At 41.0% G+C, this 23,430-nt stretch overlaps 2 protein-coding genes and 1 long non-coding RNA gene across 6 annotated transcripts in view; 2 read left to right on the top strand and 1 right to left on the bottom strand.

Annotated features, from left to right (window-relative positions):
* Positions 1 to 69: 69 nt before the first annotated feature.
* Positions 70 to 12,577, bottom strand: nudt6 (nudix (nucleoside diphosphate linked moiety X)-type motif 6). Its single transcript, XM_047352894.1, has 5 exons — positions 12,349 to 12,577; positions 11,280 to 11,483; positions 6,618 to 6,673; positions 2,401 to 2,455; positions 70 to 805 (listed from the first exon to the last, which is right to left on the bottom strand). The coding sequence occupies exons 1-5, from the start codon at positions 12,575 to 12,577 to the stop codon at positions 429 to 431; spliced, it is 921 nt and encodes a 306-aa protein (XP_047208850.1). The 3' UTR covers positions 70 to 428.
* On the top strand, positions 2,969 to 11,268 carry LOC124859970. The gene is made up of 3 exons (XR_007036237.1): positions 2,969 to 3,367; positions 4,980 to 6,710; positions 9,178 to 11,268. It is a non-coding gene; the product is annotated as an uncharacterized LOC124859970 (long non-coding RNA).
* spata5 (spermatogenesis associated 5) overlaps positions 12,473 to 23,430 on the top strand; it is a 180,137-nt gene continuing 169,179 nt past the window's right edge. For 3 of the 4 annotated variants that reach the window (XM_047352891.1, XM_047352890.1, XM_047352893.1), the window contains exons 1-9: positions 12,473 to 12,611; positions 13,350 to 13,533; positions 16,811 to 16,935; positions 17,519 to 17,676; positions 19,177 to 19,235; positions 19,432 to 20,067; positions 20,159 to 20,288; positions 21,121 to 21,177; positions 21,336 to 21,459. In XM_047352891.1, coding sequence (XP_047208847.1) covers positions 13,368 to 13,533; positions 16,811 to 16,935; positions 17,519 to 17,676; positions 19,177 to 19,235; positions 19,432 to 20,067; positions 20,159 to 20,288; positions 21,121 to 21,177; positions 21,336 to 21,459 — 1,455 coding nt within the window. In that variant the 5' untranslated portion in view covers positions 12,473 to 12,611; positions 13,350 to 13,367. The remainder of the gene's footprint in view (positions 12,612 to 13,349; positions 13,534 to 16,810; positions 16,936 to 17,518; positions 17,677 to 19,176; positions 19,236 to 19,431; positions 20,068 to 20,158; positions 20,289 to 21,120; positions 21,178 to 21,335; positions 21,460 to 23,430) is intronic. The other variant, XM_047352892.1, reaches the window with a different exon arrangement.

Here is a 23,430-nt window from a genome sequence, read left to right as displayed (position 1 = left end):
AACTGTTTAACTCCAGGATTTATCCACATTGAGCAGTCATAAAGCAAGTAGAGCCATGAACAGCACGGCTAAAGTAAAATCCATATTTAATATTGCAGGAACACATCCATACTTTTTAATATTCACGTTGAATAGATGAAAATTAGCTTTTAAAGCTTTCTCTTATATCTGTAACATAAAATTAATGCAAAATCAGGGTCTGTTTAACTGATTTAGGCTTTGAATAAACTGAGTTTAAATAAAAATACATTAAATAATAATACATTTTATATCAGCCACCTAAATGTGTTTCAGCAGCCACAACCAGTGACAACTAACTGAACCTAATCCTGAGAGAGAAAACTACAGAACCTGCAGTACCCAAACACCTTTAACCAGTCCAGTCTTTAAACTTGTTTAGCAGCGGGCCATAAGGCAGCAGCTGAGCACTATGATTTAGCAGGAAGCTGTCTGTGGTACAGCTGGTAAAACATCCCAGAATAAACGGCCGGCAGCTCCTCCATGGTGAGGTCGATCTTGTCGAAGCCCTGCTCCAGGCCGTGCAACAGCAGCCGGGCGACGCGGGAGGTGATGGGCGTGGTGCTGCTGGTCTCGGTGAGCTCGCCCACGTGCAGCCACTCGCAGCGCAGACACTCGTGAGTGCAGAAGTTGATGTCATAGGTGAGCGGGCTCAGCCGGCAGATGATGTACAGGTCCGACATGTCAAAGGCGCCGGGGTGCTGGTGCTGCTGCCGGATGCTGAGCAGGGATCTGAACTTGGAGCGGACGCCCGTCTCTTCGAACACTTCGCGGACAGCAGTGACACCTGGGGGAGATTTGTTACACATTTATATTAATGTGCAAAAGTTTTAAACCACTCCTTATTTCTTTATGCTTTGATTTCTACTTTACTATATTCTTAAAAATGGTCTTGATCATTTGTTCTCTGGGGCTTTTAAAGGTCTTTCCCTTAGAGTTTTCACTCCTTTTTATCCAATCCTTCTAATCATGGTGCGAGTCACTGGGGTTCACGTTGGGGTTAATTGAGGCTTATACCCGTTAAAAAAGGTCAAAAAGTATCATTTACATATTTCGTGTTACACATATTGAAACATGTACCTTCAATGTGTTTACAGTGGAGGATACCAACTCTGAAACTGTTGTAACTTTAACCTCCCACACCTGAAAATGACCTTTCTTACTGACAGATTCATAGTAAGAATATCAATAACTGTTGAAGTAAATTCACTTTTAGATTTTTTTTTTAGGAGTTTCTCAGTAACATCCTGCAAACTGTCTGCCAGAAAATGCCAACCTTTAGTTACATTTTTACTAAATAATGTTAGAAGGTAGGTTAGGTGGTCCTTACAAGCTGAAGTTAATATATGATTTGTAGCCTCTGAATCTGTAGCTGGTCCTAACCGAACTGGCAGAGGTTAAGTTTTTAATCAGACACTGACTTCAGTGTCATAGTTTTCATCCTGAACGGGCCGCGAGCTTTGGACGGGCTTTTAGTAGTCTACCAGGTGAATGGTTGATGGACAGTATTTCCTGTGTCACAAGACCAAGGAGAAAAGCCCCGAAAACCATCATTTTGCTCTCACTTACTGTTCGTTTATGTTAGAATAAATGTGTCCTCAAGATCCCTGCTACCTTTTTCTCCAATCTGTTTCTCACTTTTCTTTGTATTATTAGTTGAAAAAAAAAAAGTTGAAAGAAATGGTGAAAAAATGCTGTCCTCTGCCAGATTTAATTATTGGACCCTGTCTCTATGGCTGTTGAGGAACAGATGTTGTAAACATTGTTGAGCACAAACATCTCTCTCTGTCAGGTTAATGACCTTTCCGATGTAGCACATGGTGTCCATCTGCTCCTGCTGTGTGATGAAGGCCTGCTATTCCTGGCCGTTCGGCTTCAGAGTGGTTTTCTGGTAACCTCCAAACGCAAAGACTATTGTGTTGTGCATGCTCATTGGCAAAAAGCAACCAGAGTCCAAAGAAAAACGTAAGAACCATTAATCTGGGTCACTTTAGGGGATTCCAGGTAAATGAAACTGCTTGGAAGCAAAATATGAGGAAATGAGGGTTAAGACTTCTGCACAGAATTGTAAATAGGACCCTAACAATTAAAAATGTTTATACTGCATTTAATCCTGCAGTTCAGATGGAACAGACGTACATTTTGATTGTATATTTTTTGTGTAAACCCAGTTTGACGCTGCTTTTTGTGTGGAATCATGTAAATACTTTTAACGCTGCTTTTAAAATGTTACAAAGGTTCCAGAGGGAGAATCAAGGTACATCATGTACCTTATTTTGTACAAATCAAATTAATGTATATGTGATATTTTAAAGGATTTAGTTAAATGTAGTGTAGTAGTATTTGTTGTTTTTTTCTCGCTCTGCTGAGTGTGACACTCACCGATATTCTCTCCTGGATCAGACAAACCGCCAGGAAACTTCCAGGCGTTCTTGGTCTGGAATCAGAGAGGAAATCTGAAATTTTACACGAGTCATTGAAACGAATTTGCAGAAAGATACCATCAGCAACATAGCATCAGCTGCTTCTCTCCATAAATGCTTGACGTTTATTTTCCTCTTTTAAAAGATGGACCTCAGTGGTTCAGGCCAGAGCTAATACTTACACAGGAAGGGAAAAGGTTCTCCTCGGAGCATCTGGGCCGAAGTAACTGGTGAAGCTGCTTCAACACACTGATATTTTATAACAGTATGCTGCTGGTTAAATTATGATGTCTGTGTGTATTTTTGTAGTTCTATGTTTTTGTGAGGAGAACAAATACACTGCAGCTTTTGCCCCCCTGTAAAGCTGAAAAAGGCATTGTGTTTGGTGTATCTTCTGAAATGTGCAGTTAGAAAGAAATAAAGGGATTCTGTGCTGCCCGACTGGATGTTTGTGTCTGAGCTGAATATTTAATTCACAGAGGTGCTCAGAAAATGCTGACCATTGGTCAAGCATCTACGCCAAACCCACCAGGAAATTATGAGGAAAGGAGATTAAACAATTGTTACATCATTCACGGATCCCCACTTCATTCCACACAAAGTGGGGATCAGTTAGTTGATGTTTGCACTGGTGTAACGGTTATGATCTCTTAGTTTGTTTCCAGAAAGTTCAAAACTCTTGATGAACTCATTCAGTCTCATAGGGACTTTTTACTGCCAAAGGGCCAGGCTGTTAAATCCCTCATTTCCAGTAAACTGCTCAGTGAGGAGGAGGAGGAAGAGGAGAGATAAAACAGTAATGTCACTTCCAGGCACTTAACTTTCCCACCTTTAGGTTCCCTTTGGGAGCTAATAAGATGCATTATTTGCTCTTTAGAGAGAAAGGAGTTGGAGACATCTAATTTGTGTTTGGGTGTTACATACAGGTCCTTCTCAAAATATTAGCATATTGTGATGAAGTTCATTATTTTCCATAATGTCATGATGAAAATTTAACATTCATATATTTTAGATTCATTGCACACTAACTGAAATATTTCAGGTCTTTTATTGTCTTAATACGGATGATTGTGGCATACAGCTCATGAAAACCCAAAATTCCTATCTCACAAAATTAGCATATTTCATCCGACCAATAAAAGAAAAGTGTTTTTAATACAAAAAACGTCAACCTTCAAATAATCATGTACAGTTATGCACTCAATACTTGGTCGGGAATCCTTTTGCAGAAATGACTCCTTCAATGCGGCGTGGCATGGAGGCAATCAGCCTGTGGCACTGCTGAGATCTTATGGAGGCCCAGGATGCTTCGATAGCGGCCTTTAGCTCATCCAGAGTGTTGGGTCTTGAGTCTCTCAACGTTCTCTTCACAATATCCCACAGATTCTCTATGGGGTTCAGGTCAGGAGAGTTGGCAGGCCAATTGAGCACAGTGATACCATGGTCAGTAAACCATTTACCAGTGGTTTTGGCACTGTGAGCGGGTGCCAGGTCGTGCTGAAAAATGAAATCTTCATCTCCATAAAGCTTTTCAGCAGATGGAAGCATGAAGTGCTCCAAAATCTCCTGATAGCTAGCTGCATTGACCCTGCCCTTGATAAAACACAGTGGACCAACACCAGCAGCTGACACGGCACCCCAGACCATCACTGACTGTGGGTACTTGACACTGGACTTCTGGCATTTTGGCATTTCCTTCTCCCCAGTCTTCCTCCAGACTCTGGCACCTTGATTTCCGAATGACATGCAGAATTTGCTTTCATCCAAAAAAAGTACTTTGGACCACTGAGCAACAGTCCAGTCCTGCTTCTCTGTAGCCCAGGTCAGGCGCTTCTGTCGCTGTTTCTGGTTCAAAAGTGGCTTGACCTGGGGAATGCGGCACCTGTAGCCCATTTCCTGCACACGCCTGTGCACGGTGGCTCTGGATGTTTCTACTCCAGACTCAGTCCACTGCTTCCGCAGGTCCCCCAAGGTCTAGAATCGGCCCTTCTCCACAATCTTCCTCAGGGTCCGGTCACCTCTTCTCGTTGTGCAGCGTTTTCTGCCACCCTTTTTCCTTCCCACAAACTTCCCACTGAGGTGCCTTGATACAGCACTCTGGGAACAGCCTATTCGTTCAGAAATTTCTTTCTGGGTCTTACCCTCTTGCTTGAGGGTGTCAATAGTGGCCTTCTGGACAGCAGTCAGGTCAGCAGTCTTACCCATGATTGGGGTTTTGAGTGATGAACCAGGCTGGGAGTTTTAAAGGCCTCAGGAATCTTTTGCAGGTGTTTAGAGTTAACTCGTTGATTCAGATGATTAGGTTCATAGCTCGTTTAGAGACCCTTTTAATGATATGCTAATTTTGTGAGATAGGAATTTTGGGTTTTCATGAGCTGTATGCCAAAATCATCCATATTAAGACAATAAAAGACCTGAAATATTTCAGTTAGTGTGCAATGAATCTAAAATATATGAATGTTAAATTTTCATCATGACATTATGGAAAATAATGAACTTTATCACAATATGCTAATATTTTGAGAAGGACCTGTACAGCTGCAGTCAGACGTCTACATCCACTCATCATCAACATGAATGTCATATTAATTCATTTCCAGGGTGAAATGAAACTACCATGTCCAATAAGTAGAGTGGGTAGACATCCAGGCTGCACGGTGGATAGCGCTGCAGCAGGAAAGTCCCGGGTTCGAGTCCCAGCCTGGACTCCTTTTGGATGGAGGTTACATGTGTGGGTTCTCTCTGGGTACTCCAGCTTCTAACCAAAAACATGATTGTCAGGTTAACTGACTACTCTGTGTGGATGTAAGGTTATGTCTGAGCCTGTGTGAATGTGACCAAATCAACAATACATTCAAACTTCTTTTTAGAGCCTTTAAAACTGTTCACTGTATAATCATGTAGTTCAATAAACCATCAAATGCCAAAAAAATGAACATGCCAGTCATGGACCTGATGAGTATGTAAACGTCTGACAGCAACTGTTTTGGCCTGTCCCTTAATGAAGTACAATAAGGATCAGCCGACCAATCACAGCAGGATTTGGAGAAGGATAGGTCTTAAAAGGACAGGTACAGAAACTGACAGTTTAGTTCAGGTAGAAGGTAACAAGCAGTGCTTCATAAATACCAAGAAAGAAGCAAATTATTATGTTATACATATAAAATAAACTCTGCTTCCAGTAGATCCTATGAATTAAAATAAGGTAAGGAGAATAGTAGGGACTCTACTTGTTTTTGAACTCTTACTGGCTGTCTCATTAACTTTAGGATGACTAATTTCAGCAGCATTTTGCGACGATTCTTCCTCATTAATGGAGATTTTATCTGTGAGGATGGAAATACACACACAGGTGTGCAGAAAAGATTTTGAAAGAGGTCCATTGAAACTGAAGTTGAAAAGCAGGGCGAGCAGTGGAACGGGGTCCTGAGACTGCAGCACACATTCAGGTCACGTTAGCAAGTTGTTTGCTGTCTGGAGCAACGTTGGTAAAGATGTTGAAGGAGCCTAATGTCTGGGAGGACTTTCAACCCCAGTTTGGATAAACAAGCAACACAGGTCAGTGAATAAACAAGACATTTTTAGCAGCAACAGGATATCTGGGATTTTCTGGCTCATTATTCTTACTAATTAACTAAAAGGCCTGAGTCATGGTGAACATTCGCATCTAAATAAAGACATGAATACTACTCTGTGCTGCAGGATTTCCTGGAGATCAGGATCAGCCTATTTTCCCTAAATCAGTGATCAGCAGGTCAAATACTAAAAACATTTTTTTCTGTTTCTTAAATGCCTCAAAACTAAAAACTCTATAAATGCATCACGTTTAGATGTTTTTATGCATAAATAGGGATCACTTCTAAATCTTCAGTTGGATTCAAAACTCCTAACTCTTTTAAATAACCTGAAGCACATTTTTTCTCTCTTTTACATGTTCAAGTCTTGTGAAAAAACATCTGAAGGGATTGAAATTGAAATCAGCAGGTAAGACCTAGAAGAAAGCTAGAAATCAGCATCGGCCGGAGAAAGCCTGAAGACTGAACTAGAGCTTAAGACTTTTAAAATATAAGGATACTGTCAAGAGGAGGCTGAAGGCTTTTGGACACTCCTGTAACTAAACTGTAACGGAAAGGAGGAACTAACAGGTGATAAAGAATAATCTACGAAGGAATTTACCTTGTTTTTGTCTTGGACGACCAGAACTTTTCCAGCGGACTCATCAACGACCGCACCTTGAGAAGGAAATCAGAATAATTCATTCTAAACATGGTAGGAACACCTCGTTATCCAGGCTGCTTAATAAGGAATTAATGGCTGTAAGAAAATATTTACTAGAAAGTTTCTGGATGATTTCATAAATGTGAGGTATTCCTGCAAGGTGAACATCTCAACCCTGTGAGCTTCAGTCATATTAGACCAGTTCATGAGTCTCTCAGACTCCACCATGCAGAGTAGATCCATGTATATCACCACCATAGGGTGAAATGGGGAATATAAAGTCTAAAGGTTACATTTTTATACATTGCTTTGGATCCATCCATCCATCCATTTTGGCTTAATTACTGCTGTTGGGATTATGATTATTAATTAATTACTATTTATCAAGAATTATAATTAAAAATCATAATTTCAGAAAATTAATTTCTTAACCAAAAATCCTTATTTATGAATCAAAATCAGAGGTGTCCTCTGGGGATGTAATTGTGGCTCAAAGCCCTTGATAATTACAATTATTAAATTCTCAGTAATAGTTGATAACTATTATTAGATGTCACTGTTTAATCAACCGTTTCTGCTGAAACGTGTGAAACTTTAACCTTATTTTGACTGACAAATCACTCTTGCACAAAATAAACACAAACGCCTTCTCTTTATCTACGTGAATATTTATCATATCAACAGCCTGATCCACCTCGCTATTCTGATTCAATAATCTTCCCCTAATCAAACATGCAAAGTTCTACACAAAAGGGTAAAATATCTAACTAAACAAGATAAAACAGCCTTGAGTGTGGATGAAATCAAACGAGCAGTTATGGCAAAAATACAAGAGGAATATGGTGTTGAATGAAGCTTTGGGAGCGGACCGCCAGAATGTAGGTCCGTGTAACACACCCACAGGGTCATAAACCCTCCCCCAAAGTTGTAAACTCAGTGGACAAAGGATCATAAACCTTTCGGCGGCAAACCAGTAAAACCAGTAAAGTTGAAGACAAAGAAAATGGTGAATTTCACCATGAGGTTATTATAGCAGTTCAGTGTTACAGCGCATCTGCGCTCAGGTGTCACAGTAAAAACACAACTTGAGAAGCTCGGCGGCTTCAGAGTCCAGCGATCATCAACATTCAATAACACTTGGCATGCAAATACACTTCAAACACTTTAGACTATAAGTGGCGACACTAAGTGGCCCTAAAATCCTCCTCTATCCTGCCCAAGCTATTTCTAATAAAGAAATAAAAATAAAAACAGATTTGACTTGATGTTGTCTCCTCTGAGCGGAGGGAGAGAGAAGGGGGGGGGGAGAGTTTCCATGCGTCCGTGGAAACTCAGGAGATCGGTCTGTCTTCGTCCTTTTCGGCCTCCTTGGCAGAGAGGTGAAAAATATGACGGACCACTAGTCACTAGTCGACTGGAACAAAAAAACAAGGAGGAAAAATTGGGTCTCCTTGAAAACTCTGTGGTTTTTTGTTTACGTGTTAATTCCACGTCCTCGATCGGTAAAGTTGAAAACTCCGGGCCTTCCTTTTCCCGGAGCCTCTTTTATGAGTTTTGTTCTCGTTGGGCAATGGGGAGAATGAATGAAAGTCCATGTGGGATTTCTTCTCCAGAGTGATGCTCCAGTTGTGTGGTAACCGCGTCTTGGTTTCCAGCGTGAAAAGCCATGGTGGGCGTCTCCGGTGCCCTGACATAGTCCGCTGTGACGCCCCCGTCCTATCAGCCGCGGTGCCCGCTGGGATTTGTAGTAGCGGACTATCCTGGGGTACAAAATGGCCGATGGCGGCATAACGCCTGGTGGTACAAATGGTCCAATATTCAGCAAAATATGGTCCAACACTGCTCTGAGTGGGTTTCCGTGTTTTAAAATCTGTGTACTCCAGTTAATGATTATTTAATTATTAAATTAGTTGATGATTATTTTTATAACTGATTATTCACAATTAATTCGATTAATTGTTTTAGCCCTAGACAACAATGACATACTGACATTTTCATGTTTTCTTTTATGCCTTCTTTTACTCATATTACAGTGCCTCCTATCTAGATGTGAGGGAAGCTAATTATTATTTTTATTAGGAATATTTTGGTTTTTTGGGTCCTGGGGACAAAGGACAAACAGTATCAGGGGAACCTCATCTCTTTTCTTTAAGATTTGGGTGTGCTGCCGTAATGAATAATTAAAGACCACTCATGGCAGGAATGCCAGGCAAAATGTTTTCAATGCTCTTCATTGAAGGCATTCAATGGAGTAAGGGCCAAAGCTTTACTCAAGCCAGATATCGTAAATTTGCTGATTGGTGCGTCTACACAGCAAAGCCCAGAAGCAACTAATGTGAAAAACATTAAAAGTTATGTGTTAAATATGAATACACAAACACACATTTAATTTGTGGAAAATAATGGGAAAAAAACCTCTTAATACTTTTAGAGCTAAACAGAATGAGTGACTCAACTGTAGTTGAATGATGTCAGCGTCCCACTTTAATGTTTGACATTTTTTCTCCCGCCTGAAAAGGTTTTTTTCCCTGCAGGTGGTGACTAAGAGAAGCAGCTATGTGCTGCTGATGACAGCTCTGAGTGTAGACGACTGAGGAGGAGAAGGAGAAGGAAGGAAAACGGGCCGCTGTCTGTTCGGTGAATGAATGTCCCACGCATGTAAAGATGGATGGGTTGTCCTAAAAGCCCGACTTGGACTTGCAAGTGGAAATTGATGTCATCCGCTATGCTTGTGCCATGTGATGCGGGAGGAGGAGGCCTGGTTTCTGTTCAGAGAGGCTATCATTAAGTAGGCCTCAACCCCAGAGACAGGAATGAAAAGAAGAATTACAGTATGAGTGAAAAGGATTCTAAGTCCCGTAGAAAGAAAATGTAGGCAACTTTAGTTAGACCTGAATGAGGACCTAGAAGAGGGAATTGTTGCTGAAATGCGTGATAAAATATCTTAAATAACAGCTTTTATGTTAGTTATACTCAGTTTTACAATAATTATAGGCTCACTTGATCTTTTCCTCTGGCAGATTATGCAGGCTAGCGTTGAAAGTTGTTATACTGGAACCATCCCTATCCTGAACAGAGCCAATATGCAGGATATTGCTGTTATTAACTCTGCTCTCTTAGCCAGAAAATGCTCCTGGTGCTTCTGTCTTCGGTATCTCTTTTCTGGCTGCCATTTTGCTGCCATTAACTTTGTGCTCTCTTTGCTTTTCTAACCATAGAAAGTACACCTGGTCAAGTGTTCAGAGGTTTTTCTCTGACTTCTATCTGTGCACCCAACCCCCAGCTGGTTGAGGCAGATCATCCCTCATATGGTTTCTGGTTCTTTCGCAGGTCTGTTTCGATCAAAAGAGAGTGGCTCCACTCCACAGTCATCACATGCTTGTTCAGGATGAGGGACTGCTGCAAAATCCGTGACTTGAAGATATTACCAACTGGCATTAAAGGATTTACTGTATCAGACTTTATGATTGCTTGGCCTGAATTGAACTAAATCTGACTATAAAACTGGACTGAACTGGACTCTTTCTACTTGGATATGAATTTGACCCGTTTATCTTACACCTTGAGTACCTTGAGACAATGAAGATGACAACGGAAACTGAGCTGAGAAAATTAGAACTCGTCACTAAAATGAGACATGTTTGAAGGCAGGACTGCTTTCTAAACACCAAGACAAGAAGTAAGAACCCAGATATGCAAATCATTGAATTTATGATTCATTTAGTGTTGTTTCATATTTAAAACATCACTTTTGTTTTGTTGGAAACAGTTTTTGGCAACAAAACAGGGATTTCTATTCGAAGAGGATGCTCTGGACATGTTCTGACATGCTTTGTGCATCTACCCTTCAGTAAATAAATTAAAGTCACTCTGCCCTCTGCTGGATGATCACAAAACTATCAACCATCCCTTAAAATTATTATTTGTAAATGCTAAAATGACATGATAAAAAAAACAACACTAACCCATTTCTGGGATGTGGTGGCTCTATCACAGTTGGTTGCAGTCTATGAACCAGAAAAGCTTGAGATCACAGATTAAAGTGGATTGTGAAAAATACGATTAAAAAAAAATCTGAAGATTCGTTTTTGAGTAGATTGTAGAATTTCCTCTTTTCCATGGCTTAGAAAAGTCATTAGAAAACTGTTAAAGATGAAGATGTGCGCCTTGACATAAGATTTCCTTATCATGGGCAGTTTTAGACAGGGCCAGCAGAGGCCAGTGCCCTTGTTATGAGCCCGGTACTGAAGGCACGATCCTAAATTTTCCTAAACTTTCTCATTTTTTACCTTTACAGTTTTATTTTAACAATTAATTAAAAACAAAGGTGTTGCACTTTTAGCTTCAGCCTTATTGAGATAGGATCACAGTTTTATTCTGCTAGATTGCAGCTCCAGAGCCACTTTGGCTCTCTCTCTCACTTCATATATGAAACAATGAAATATTCCCATTTTTTGCTTCCTTTATTTGTCCTGTGCCCCCATGAAAAAAAACCAAAAAAAAAAAAAACCACTGCCAATTTGGTCTAGAACCGCCACTGTTCCCTATCAACGTTATTTCAGATATGAAACTGTTGATTTATTCCAACAACAAAAATTGTTTCAGGGCATAAAACCCTACCTGCCACTCCAACCTGATGAGTAGCAAACCCCGGCAGTCTGCTTTCTCCTTCTCCCATCCACAGAGCCAGCATGGCGTGATCGCTTTTGGCATGATGGAAGGTGAAGCCGTGAGCCGCTGCTGCAGCGGCGCATCGACTCAGTGAGATAGGAACTTGCAGCCACACCGCCATCTTCCCATCGGCTTTCCACTGGACTAAAGAGTCTGTAGAGTTCAGACATCAGGCATTACCAACAATCCGCAAGCTCTTAAACATTTATTCAAATTAAAATGTCCTTTCAACACCAGCAGTGTCTTACAAAAGGTATTCACACCCGTTTAACTGTTTCTGTCTTACATTTGTAACTTGCTGTGGTCTAAATGATGCTGGTTGTTCATTAATATTTTTTTTAACAAACTTGAGGCCTTCACTGAAAATAGATTTTACACACATGGACTCTATTTACTAATAAGGTGACTTAAATGCAATTGGTGGCAGCAGATTTGATTCTGGGGCATCAAAGTAAAGGAGACAATTTTTTCCGTCCTCTCAACCTTCAGCTGGTCCTTGCAGATTTGCTCCTGTTAAAAGGGAGCAGTTCTTCTCCACAGTCGCCTCATGCTTGCTTTGACTGCTGCAAAGTCAGTGGCTTGATCCAACAGGGTGGGCTTTCGTAGGCAACTTTTTCCCTGTTGGCATTTTAAGAGGAGCTGAATTTGACTCTGCTGTATTAAAATAGATTGATTGTAATTAGATCTGAAGCGGATTCTATGATTGGACTGCACTAGAATATGTTGAACTGATGTGGATTCAGTTTGGACCATACTGGAATTGGATTGGACCTCTTTGTCATGTAAAGTGAATTCAATTGAGATATTTTGCTGTACGTTTTTGCTATATCCATAAGGTGAGGTAAATTCAAGCAATTTCCATTTATTCGTTAACATTTGAAGAATAGAAGTGACAATAGCTTTTAAAGAAGATTTAGTGAGAGAATAAGCCATTACCAAACTATCACTGACACGTCATTTTAATAATATGTGAGTTTATAAGACATGTTTTAGCTGCAGATGAATTCTGACAACAAACCTTGCAGCAAACTGCTGAATGCATTTTCGCTTATATCCGCCGGCAGTCCGACCTCAGCTAGGTTAACGGTCACTCCACCGAACCGGTCCACTTTCCCTGTCAAACCTCCGGGTCCCTCCACTTTGTGGAGCTGAGAGCAGGTGACAGCGCACGACAAGGCCCGAACTTTACAGCCGAACCGCTCTCTGAGCAGCGGGGACAGTCTGGACAGGAAGGCACAGGCGGCCATCTTCCAGAAAACTAGAAGAACGACTGTTTATAAAGTAAATATCTTCACTTCAACACCGGCATGTTAGCATCATGATCAGTACAGTTACATAAAGTCCAAACCGGATATTGCATAAATACCGTAATGATCAGTTCAAAGGCGCATGAAGACGTTAGCCCCGGCTAACCTATATGTCTGTAACTGATCCTGTCAATTATCGTCGTTTTACTAATATACTACTAAATTTGCTGTTAAATATCCTTGAAATAATATTTTAAAATTCGGCTCTGAAATAAATTAACAAAAAGTAATGTTTTGAATTTTGGCTGAAGCGCTCCTTACTGAGTAGCATAAACAAGCTAGCCAAAAATCCAAAATAACTGTTGAAAAGTACAGAAAATAAAGCTGCATGTGGTATTAGAAACATACCGAATCTAAGGCTGTAGGTCAAAGGTGTTTTCAACACCTTTAACAAGTTATATTTTAGTTTTTAAAAAGTCAAAGACAAAGAAAAGCTTAAATAATCACATATTTCAATAGAGTTTCGCATTATTTTTCGAGGTGGATCCATTCCACTTCCTAATAGATGTATAAAAGTGTTCTTTATTAATAGGAAACCATTTTTTGTATTATTAAATCTGTTTGTTCACACATTTGGAAACGACCACGACTGCAGTAAATCACTGGTCCAGTATTTTAGTGACGTTAGAGTAAAAGGAGGCGAGGCTACACTTTAACCAGGAAGTTTACGGCTGCGCTTTATGTTTACACGCGTTTCCACTTTCACGTGGAGAATATCTCCAAGGTGATCATGTCCTCCAAGAAGAATAAAAGCAAATCAAAAAGACCGAGTGAGGGGGATAATTCACTGGGACAGAAGGATGAGTCCTGCAATCTGCAAACATCTGGACTGGATGGAGGAAGAAGCAGAAGTTCCGACTGCAACTCATTCTCTGTTATAGATTTCATTGAAAACGGTGAGAATTTGGACCACTGTTCAGACTCTTAACTAAAGTTTGTGAAACTTTTGTTCTGTGGTGCTGATAGATGATCCTCCAGCTGGTCCTGTGGAAGAATAATCTGTTCTTCTATGAAAAACGGCATGGATAACACAAACCCAACATGACATCCTTTGTTTTAAGCCTGTCTGTCACAAGTAAAAGCTGTTTCAGTTTTATTTAGGTTGTACCTATGTGATTAACACGTCAAAGTTCCAGAAATATTAATAATAATGAATTTAAGATCAACTTTTTCCATTGTCTGGTACAACGTAACAGCTCCAATATGTATGAGAATAAAGATATAGAGCCATAAAAACAGTAGTAATTATAAGTATTTATAATTATAAAACAAGTAAAAGACAATAATGAAAAATTAGATCATATTCAATGAATTTCGTTTTATTGCCATGGTACATCCAAAAACAACTGCAATGTTGACCAAAGGGCTGTACATAAAGTAAAAAATAATGTTATAACCAGCAATAATAACTTTAGATTGCCTCCTAAAAATACACAGAACAGCACATGATGATGTGAGCATTAATGTGTTTGCACAGGCATGAAAAGGCATCAGTTATTACCTGTGCTTTATGTAAAAAAGTATTAGTCACTAAATTATAACCTAATCGAAAAGTTTTGTACCGTCTTATTACATTTTAAATCCAAAATCACAATCCAAAATTCACTTTGTCAGATAATTAGAATATTAAATAGGACAAATTAAAAAAAACATTTTTGATAAAAAAAACAACAAAAAAGGTAATTGAGAAAGAAGCTGGCTGTTCAGAGTGGTGTGTTCAAGTGTATTAAAGGAAAGTTAAGTAGAAGGAAAAATGTGGTAGAAAAGGTGTCCAAGCACCAAGGCTAACGGCTGCCTTGAGAAGATTGTGAAGCAAAGCCCATTCAAATGAGTTTGGGGGAGATTCACAAGATTAAGGCAGCAGCTGGAGTCACAGCCTTAAGAGCTAGCACATACAGACGTATCCAAGACACGGACTACAGCTGTCACATTCCTGGTGTTAAGCCCCTCCTGAAGCAGACATAATGTCAGAAGCAGCTTACCGAGGCTAAGGATAAAAGAAACTGGACTGTGGCTTAGTGGTTCACAGTCCTTATTTCAGATGAAAGCCACAGGGGTTGGACAATGAAACTGAAACACCTGTCATTTTAGTGTGGGAGGTTTCATGGCTAAATTGGACCAGCCTGGTAGCCAGTCTTCATTGATTGCACATTGCACCAGTAAGAGCAGAGTGTGAAGGTTCAATTAGCAGGGTAAGAGCACAGTTTTGCTCAAAATATTGAAATGCACACAACATTATGGGTGACATACCAGAGTTCAAAAGAGGACAAATTGTTGGTGCACGTCTTGCTGGCGCATCTGTGACCAAGACAGCAAGTCTTTGTGATGCATCAAGAGCCACAGTATCCAGGGTAATGTCAGCATACCACCAAGAAGGATGAACCACATCCAACAGGATTAATTGTGGACGCAAGAGGAAGCTGTCTGAAAGGGATGTTCTGGTGTTAACCCGGATTGTATCCAAAAAACATAAAACCACGGCTGCCCAAATCTCAGCAGAATTAAATGTTCACCTCAACTCTCCTGTTTCCACCAGAACTGTCCGTCGGGAGCTCCACAGGGTCAATATACACGGCCGGGCTGCTATAGCCAAACCTTTGGTCACTCATGCCAATGCCAAACGTCGGTTTCAATGGTGCAAGGAGCACAAATCTTGGGCTGTGGACAATGTGAAACATGTATTGTTCTCTGATGAGTCCACCTTTACTGTTTTCCCCACATCTGGAAGAGTTACGATGTGGAGAAGCCCCAAAGAAGCGTACCACCCAGACTGTTGCATGCCCAGAGTGAAGCATGGGGGTGGATCCATGATGGTTTGGGCTGCCATATCATGGCATTCCCTTGGCCCAATACTTGTGCTAGATGGGCCAAGGACTACCGAACCATTCTTGAGGACCATGTGCATCCAATGGTTCAAACATTGTATCCTGAAGGCGGTGCCGTGTATCAGGATGACAATGCACCAATACACACAGCAAGACTGGTGAAAGATTGGTTTGATGAACATGAAAGTGAAGTTGAACATCTCCCATGGCCTGCACAGTCACCAGATCTAAATATTATTGAGCCACTTTGGGGTGTTTTGGAGGAGCGAGTCAGGAAACGTTTTCCTCCATCAGTATCACGTAGTGACCTGGCCACTATCCTGCAAGAAGAATGGCTTAAAATCCCTCTGACCACTGTGCAGGACTTGTATATGTCATTCCCAAGACGAATTGATGCTGTATTGGCCGCAAAAGGAGGCCCTATACCATACTAATAAATTATTGTGGTCTAAAACCAGGTGTTTCAGTTTCATTGTCCAACCCCTGTAGGTTTGCATTTCATTCAGAAATCAACATCCCAGAGTCTGGAGGAGAGTAAAGAGAGACACAATCCAAGCTGCTTTAGATCCAGTTTCAACAGTCAGTGATAGATTTGATCCACGTTAAACCACTATGGTTTGCCAAGTCCAAAGTTAGGGCAGATGTTTACCAGGATGCTGACAAGCTTTAAGAAGATGCTGATTTCATTTTCCAGCAGGATTTGGCTCCTCACACATCCAAAAAAAATCACTGGGTCAGCGACTACTTTCAGAGAGTGACTTTCATATTTTCATGAGCTGTAAGCCATGACCATCAAAATGAACAGAAATAAACATTGTGTGTACTCTGTGTGTAATGACACAATATCATATTCATCCATCCATCTTTGGCTATTCCCACTTGTCGGTGCCGAATCGCGGCCCGGGTCTCCACCAGTCCTTGGGCAAACAATATCGTATGTTTCACAAAATTACTGAATAAATAAACATTTCAGTGATATTCTTATTTTAGATGTACTGGTTAGAATGGTTGCTCTCTAGCTGGGTGAGATGATGGCTTGGTGTTTGATATGGAGCAGTTCTTCATAAACTTGCTTATCTTCCTGAATCCAAACTGACAGCACTGTGGATTATTCCTGAAACTCTGTGATGAGTAAATCTAATGCATAGAAATCATTTACCTTGTTTTACATTTTCTGGACAGTATTGACTTTCTTGCAGCAATTACTGATATTAAAATGTCTTTAATTTATAACATGCAGCTCTAAATATTGACCATCCTAACTGTGGAAGAAGTCTCTAGATGTCTTAATAAAAAAACGTACATTTTCTCTGTTCCTCAACGTTTTTTCTTTTTGTTTACCTCACAGCCGATGACAAAACACCAAAAAGTTGCCGATGGACTTTAGCCCAGCTGAGCCTCAGTTCTATGAAGCCGGCCGGTGTTTGTATCGGGAGACCAGTCCTGCTGACGAGTCCGTCGGGGCAACAAGAGGTGAACTCCGTCTTTCTGTCCTCTTTTAAATAAGCCTAGAACGGTTCTTAGAAGTTCAGGAAAATACCTGAGAACAGCTGTTTTCTATTTTAATGTCTTGAAGGTCTTTAAAAGTTGGAAACCTTCTTGGTATGTTTCTGTGTTACTTTTACTGCTGCCAGTTCTATTATTTTTGGCTGTAACGAAAGAACTCATAATTTTGGTTTTGTAGCTTTAGAAAGTAAAATCGTGTCTTTTTTAGTTTGTTCTTTACATATTTAGAAGATAAAATCCCAATAGTTAAGTTTACTATTTAACACAAATAACATAAGTTGGTATTTTGCTTTATTTCCACATTCTCTTCCCTTGAGGCTCTAAGACATTATTGTGGTTCTTTAAGGCAAATTAACATTTACATTCTTGTAATGAGGGAGGGAAACTATAATTTTCAGCACAAAAGCATGATTTAGAAGCATGTTAATTAATACTCTGCAGGAGAAGCTTGAATGTTCACCTTGATAAGTGATGGAATTGGACTTAAAGAGCCTCTAGAAATACTGTTCAGCTGTGAAACCTTCTAAGTCGTTTTTCCTGTGTCGTTCAGGTGTGTTTGGGTTGGCCTGTTGCATCGTTTCCAGGGGGAAAAGTTGGTCTTCAGAAATGTGCTCAGAACAATCTGAAGGTTAAGCTGAGGGAGGTGGTGACGCTGCACCCGGTAACGGGTCCCGTGGTCCAGATTGAAGAGGTGGTTCTCTCTAATCGGTAATGAATTAAAACACAGTAACAAGAAGATGAAAGTCCACTTTGTTTTTATTTTGGGGTTTCACTCATCATGATAGAATAAAACGGATCTGCTCTATATCTGGTCATAAAATCACTGAAATACAACCGAATGTGTAGAAAACAGATTCCATTCTGTCATTATTTATTAAACAAAAATGAAGCCAAAATGTTTGGAATGCTTTGTTTAAAAAACTAAGTACACCCCATTTGATTGTGTAGCCTTTCAGAAACACCCTCAGCAGAAATAAGTCACTCTTTCCTGTCTCTCACAGTTTTGACCCAATCTTCTCTACAACCCTGCTTTGGTTCATTGAGGTTTGCAAATGTTTGCTTCTCCTGAGCTCTCTGAAGGTCCCATCACTGCACTTCAATCTATTTTTGTTGTAGATTTGCTGCTGTGGTTTGGATCGTTGACCTATTGCTGACCCAGTTTAGACCAAGCTTCAGCTGTTGCACAGATTCACATTTAACACTACATTTGCGTACAGAAGAGTTTATGGTTAATTCTGTGACTACTAGGTGATCAGGTCCTGTAGCTGTAAAACAAGCCCAAATCATCAGCCCTCCATCGCCGTGTCTAACAGTTGCTATGAGATGTTTGTGCTGAAATTCTGTGCAACACAGTCAAACATCTCTGCCATGGTCTCATCTGCCCAAAGCAAAATGTTGCTAAGGTCTGGTGGTGCATTCAGATTAGGGCTGCACCATATACTGCGAATAAATCGTCATCGCAATATCATTGTGTGCAATATTCATATCACAAAGGAGTATTTTGAGTGCAATAATTGTCGGCTATTATATTCCAAGTGTTATGAAGTTATATAATATTTAGCCAGTTGGACAGAGACTCACGGCAGAAGATGCTCTCACCGAACACAGATGAGAATGATCTAAGTGCTAAGTCCTGAAACAGAGCTAGAAGTCCCATAATAGTAAAAATATCGAGGAAGATTTATGCCTGAAAGGTGAATTCTGGTGCAAGTGCAAAGATGTTAAAGATACCAGAGTAAAAAACAATGTAAAAATACAGCAACAGTTTTACTGTGGTCCTCTTTAGTTTTATAAAGGCTGCCATCTGCTGGAAGAGGCATCCAACTGCAGTTCTAAATTATGTAAAAGTTTAGATTAGGAGTTTTTATTCCTCGATTTAGTTAATAAATATTTGTTTCATTTTCAGTTGTTAGAATTATTCTTTTCATATAAACATTATAGCTCGTACTGTTGCAAATTGAGAGAAGGTTTGGGAGGTGAAGGACGCCATGTTTATTGAAAAAAATGTCATGTAAAAAAACCTACAGCATGTGGGACAATGTCTACAAATACTGACAAAAATAAGGAGATGTGTCTAAACTAAGGCTGGCTGATTTACTTTTTGGTTTTATTAAATCAGTAAATTAACATCTAATTAATGAATTGAGTGGTTTTTTTTTAACATATAATGTGGTTTACATAACTTAATGTCACAAATCTTTTATTTAGCTCTAAAGATGACACAACGGATACAGATGAATTCAAGAACTTCTTTGTGAGGACTCTGGGTGAGTTCCTGTGCTAATCACACAGTTCTGATGTTGATGCTGCTCAGAAGCTGCTTCTTGAATGTGCAAAGCAGATATTTTTGGTGCATGTTAGGATGTTGGTTTGCACGGCTGCTAACTTGGCCTTGGTGTACTTGCGTTGTGCAGATTCTGTTTTTTTTTCTGTGTTGGGATAATTTAATTTCTCTTTCTGCAGTTGGAAGCATCATCTTGCCCGGGAATGTTGTCTCTTTGAGTTATTTTGGCCGGTCCTGCAGTCTGTGGGTCGAAACTATAAAAGGAGAGGATGGTGTCACCTTGCAGAGATGCTCTCCTCCTCTGGGAGCGAACGAGGAAGACTCCTCAGTTTTGAACTCCACATCAGCTGACCTCTCCTTGCAGCTCAGCATGCTCACTGTAGATGACGACGGCGATGTAGCACCAGGCACACCTGGAGGGCCAGGTCCAGCAGCCAGTACCCCCTGCCGAGCGGGCCCTCCTCCTTCCGTCTCGTCGCCTGCTGATCCCCTCACGCCTTCCTCCACCTCCCTGAATCCCTCCACCGCCGAGTCTGCAGAAGATGTCAGTCCAGACCATTTCATTACTTCAGCGCAGCCTGGAAATGCGTCCACAGCACCTCCTCCTGGTTTTAGTTGTAGTGACACGTTCTACTCTGTCACATGTTCCACTAAAGTCAGGTTTAACAGCAGAGAATGGCAAAAAGACTCGGATGAAGAAGCCCCCAAGTCAAAGGTCACATACAGCATGATCGGTGGTCTGAGCAGCCAGCTGGACGTCATCAGAGAAACCATCGAGCTCCCCCTGAAACAACCCGAGCTGTTTTCCAACTACGGTACCTCAGTTCTTCCATATCACTGAGCACTTGACTACCAGTGCTCAGCTTTATTTATTCATAATCTTTGTGAATTAATGACTCCGAACAGGTATCTCACCTCCTCGAGGGGTACTCCTTTACGGGCCACCAGGCACAGGGAAAACTATGATTGCACGAGCCATAGCCAACGAGGTCGACGCTCACATGGTGGTGATCAACGGCCCGGAGATCATCAGCAAGTACGGACGCATGGCTCAGATACCCTGCATCCACATTTTGGGGTTTATTGAGAACAGATGAATGAATAAGTGATGCCGGAGTGTTGAATTAGAAGCTTGCATTCATCATAGTAACTTTGGGCTTTTAATGATGCATTTGAACAGTTTGTTTTTTCAGTTTTGAATGATTAAACAGCAAATGAATCAGGAATTGGAAGGTTTTGTTTGAATTTACTAAGAAAATTGAGACAGGGTCAAAAGTATACATACACCCACACTGGTATTTAGTCTCTTAACAACTTGCAGAGGGAACAGCACTCCTGTAGCCATCAACAAGCCTCTGAAATAATTCTGGATCCTGGAGATTTGTTCATTTTCCTCCTCAGAAATCAAAGAGTTGGTTTAAATTGCTTGTTCTACTGCCATGACACATTTTCAAAAAGGTTGAGGTTAGAGCCATTCTAGAAGCTTGATTTTAGCCTGTTTTATTCACCTCTGATGTGTGTTTCTAATCTTCATCCTGCTGAAATACCTGGCTGTATCTAAGTTTCACTCATCTGACCCAAACTATTATCTTAGATCAAAGAAAATTGATTATAATGTTCAAAAACAACCCAAGAACTCAGTTTAACATCAACAGAGATTTAAATGGTGCCGACCAACAAAGAAGCCCCTGCACCAACTTACCTCCAACCAACAGATGGAAGGATGAAACTTGGACGCAGTCGAGTGTTCCAGCAGGACAAAGATCCTAAATAGTCAAGCTGGTTTGAAATGGATAAAACAGGCTAACATTAAGCTTCTGATGCTGTGTGTTCACTGAAAGTTGCATGTTTTATTTTTATCTTTGCAGATTTTACGGCGAAACAGAAGCGAGGCTGAGACAGATATTCACCGAAGCATCTCAGAGGTGAATTCAACCAGTTTCACTCTTAAATCTGCAAACTGATTCTTTTTTCTATTTTAAAACATTAAATAGCTGCAGGCAAAAAGAATCACCACTCATATTGTTTAGACTGCGTTGTCGGTAAATAACTCTAATAATAAGAACCATTCTTGCTTTGACAGGCAGCCTGCGATCATCTTCATAGATGAGCTGGATGCTTTGTGCCCAAAGCGAGAAGGAGCCCAGAATGAGGTGGAGAAGCGGGTTGTCGCTTCTCTCCTGACGCTGATGGATGGCATCGGATCAGTAAGTCATCTCTGATCACGTGACTCTCAACAGTACTCTTCATCCCTCAGGGGGTTCCAGGTGTAAAACATGGGAGCTTGTTTAAATACTACCTTCCATAATCCCGGTTCATCTGTGGTTCTGAATGCTTTCTAAAGACTGATTATGAGGGATTTTCTGAGCTTGCAGTTTCATTAAGGAGGGTTTGATTCTGAATTGATCATCGCCCCTTCAGCATTATTGGCACACCTGGCATTTTTCACACTGCAGCATTTAGAGAAATAACACATTAAGGAATAACGGTTTTTAATCAGAATTTAGCAGAATTTGCATCTATGGCACTTGAAATATAGTAACCTACCAAATTGCATTCAAATAATCCCTTACAGTTGCGATATTACACACACTGAAATTGGTGCAATGTTCTGCAGCTCTTGTCCTTTACCATGGACTCTTTCTTCAGGTCGAAAGGGCATTAGATCTGTGGACAGTGACGGCCATAGAAAAAGCAAGATTTTGTGTCTGATGAACCATGTCTGTGTTAATTATTTGCCAAATATATCATATTCTGCTGAAAGACCCCAAAACAACCGAAGTTCAGTTTTCCAGCAGAGGCCACCAGATTGTTTTATTTAAAATGTCTTGGTGTTTCAAAACATTTGTTTCCATGGAGAGAAATCAGCCCCACAGCAACACAGGCCCTCCACCGTACATAACAATGAACAAGAGGAGCCTTTCCACATATTCATTCTTTGTTTCACACCACAACATCCTGGAGAGTTTGAAGCCGAAAAGCTCAATCTCAGTCTCATCTGATCGAAGCACATGGCTCCAGTTAAAGTCCTGGCAGAGTTTAGCAAACTCCAAGTTTATGTTTGTGATAGTAGGACAGAAAAGGTCTCTGACAGTGAGCTTTTGGAGGTTTTTATAGCTCGCTTAAAATCCTCCACACTGGGGAAGCTTTTTTGTCACAGTTTCAGTCTTTTTAACCATTTTAATGATTCCTTTTACTGTAGACGGAGGCATGTTTAGATATTGGCAAATTTAGGAGGCCAATGAAGATCAGCACACATGTGACAGTCTTGAATGGCATGTTCTCTCTTCTTTCCCACTTTGAAGAGTGGCTAACCTAAATGGGCTTCTGTGTCGCATCATATTTACCTTCCAGGGAATTTGCCATTTGCTGACTTTTTTCTTTTATTAACGGGGAAATGTCTACTTATGCTTAATTAAAGCAGTGGTTTTGCATGGGTTTATTTTGATTGCACGTGATTTGTCTTTGATTTGCCACATCCCGTGTTGATTTTGACATTTTATACACATTTTGGTTGTCGTACTTGTCTCTCCTCGTCTTCCGCATCATCCGGGAGAGAGTCGCAGCAGACTCAGTAGAGACACCCAGACTTCTCTCTCCCAAGACACCTCCTCCAGTTCCTCTGGGGGGAGCCCAATGCGTTTCTAGGCTAGCCGAGAGACATACTCTCTCCAGCGTGTCCTGGGCCGTCCCCTGTGCCTCCTCCCGGTGGGACGTAAAAGGAACACCTCTTGAGGGAGGCATCCAGGAGGCATCCGGTATAGATGCCTGAGCCACCTCAACTGGCTCCTCTCGATGTGGAAGAGCAGTGTCTGTTCTCCGAGCTCCTCACCCTATCTCTAAGGGAGTGCCCGGCCACCCTACGGAGGAAGCTCATTTCAGCCGCTTGTATCCGGGATCTCGTTCTTTCGATCATGACCCAAAGTTCATGGCCATAGGTGAGGGTAGGAACGTAGACCGACCGGTAAATCGAGAGCTTCGCTTTTCGGCTCAGCTCTCTCTTCACCACAACGGACCGGCACAGCGCCCCCATTACTGTGGCAGCCGCACCGATCCGTCTGTCGATCTCCTGCTCCATACTTCCCTCACTCATGAACAAGACCCCAAGATACTTAAACTCCTCCACTTGAGGCAGGAACTCCCCTCCAACCTGAAGAGGACAAGCCACCCTTTTCCGG

Source organism: Girardinichthys multiradiatus, chromosome 23 (assembly GCF_021462225.1).
Source record: "Girardinichthys multiradiatus isolate DD_20200921_A chromosome 23, DD_fGirMul_XY1, whole genome shotgun sequence".
NCBI classification, from domain to species: domain Eukaryota; kingdom Metazoa; phylum Chordata; class Actinopteri; order Cyprinodontiformes; family Goodeidae; genus Girardinichthys; species Girardinichthys multiradiatus.
This window is presented reverse-complemented; position numbering and strand designations above follow the sequence as displayed.

Excerpts from the sequence above, each read along its gene's own strand:
- nudt6 (XM_047352894.1), bottom strand. The coding sequence starts at position 12,577 with ATGGCCGCCTGTGCCTTCCTGTCCAGACTGTCCCCGCTGCTCAGAGAG. Across the intron at positions 6,674-11,279 it reads TCATCAGGTTGGAGTGGCAG|GTGCGGTCGTTGATGAGTCC; the intron begins GTAGGGTTTTAT and ends TTCCTTCTCAAG. Across the intron at positions 2,456-6,617 it reads TCGTCCAAGACAAAAACAAG|ACCAAGAACGCCTGGAAGTT; the intron begins GTAAATTCCTTC and ends CTCTGATTCCAG.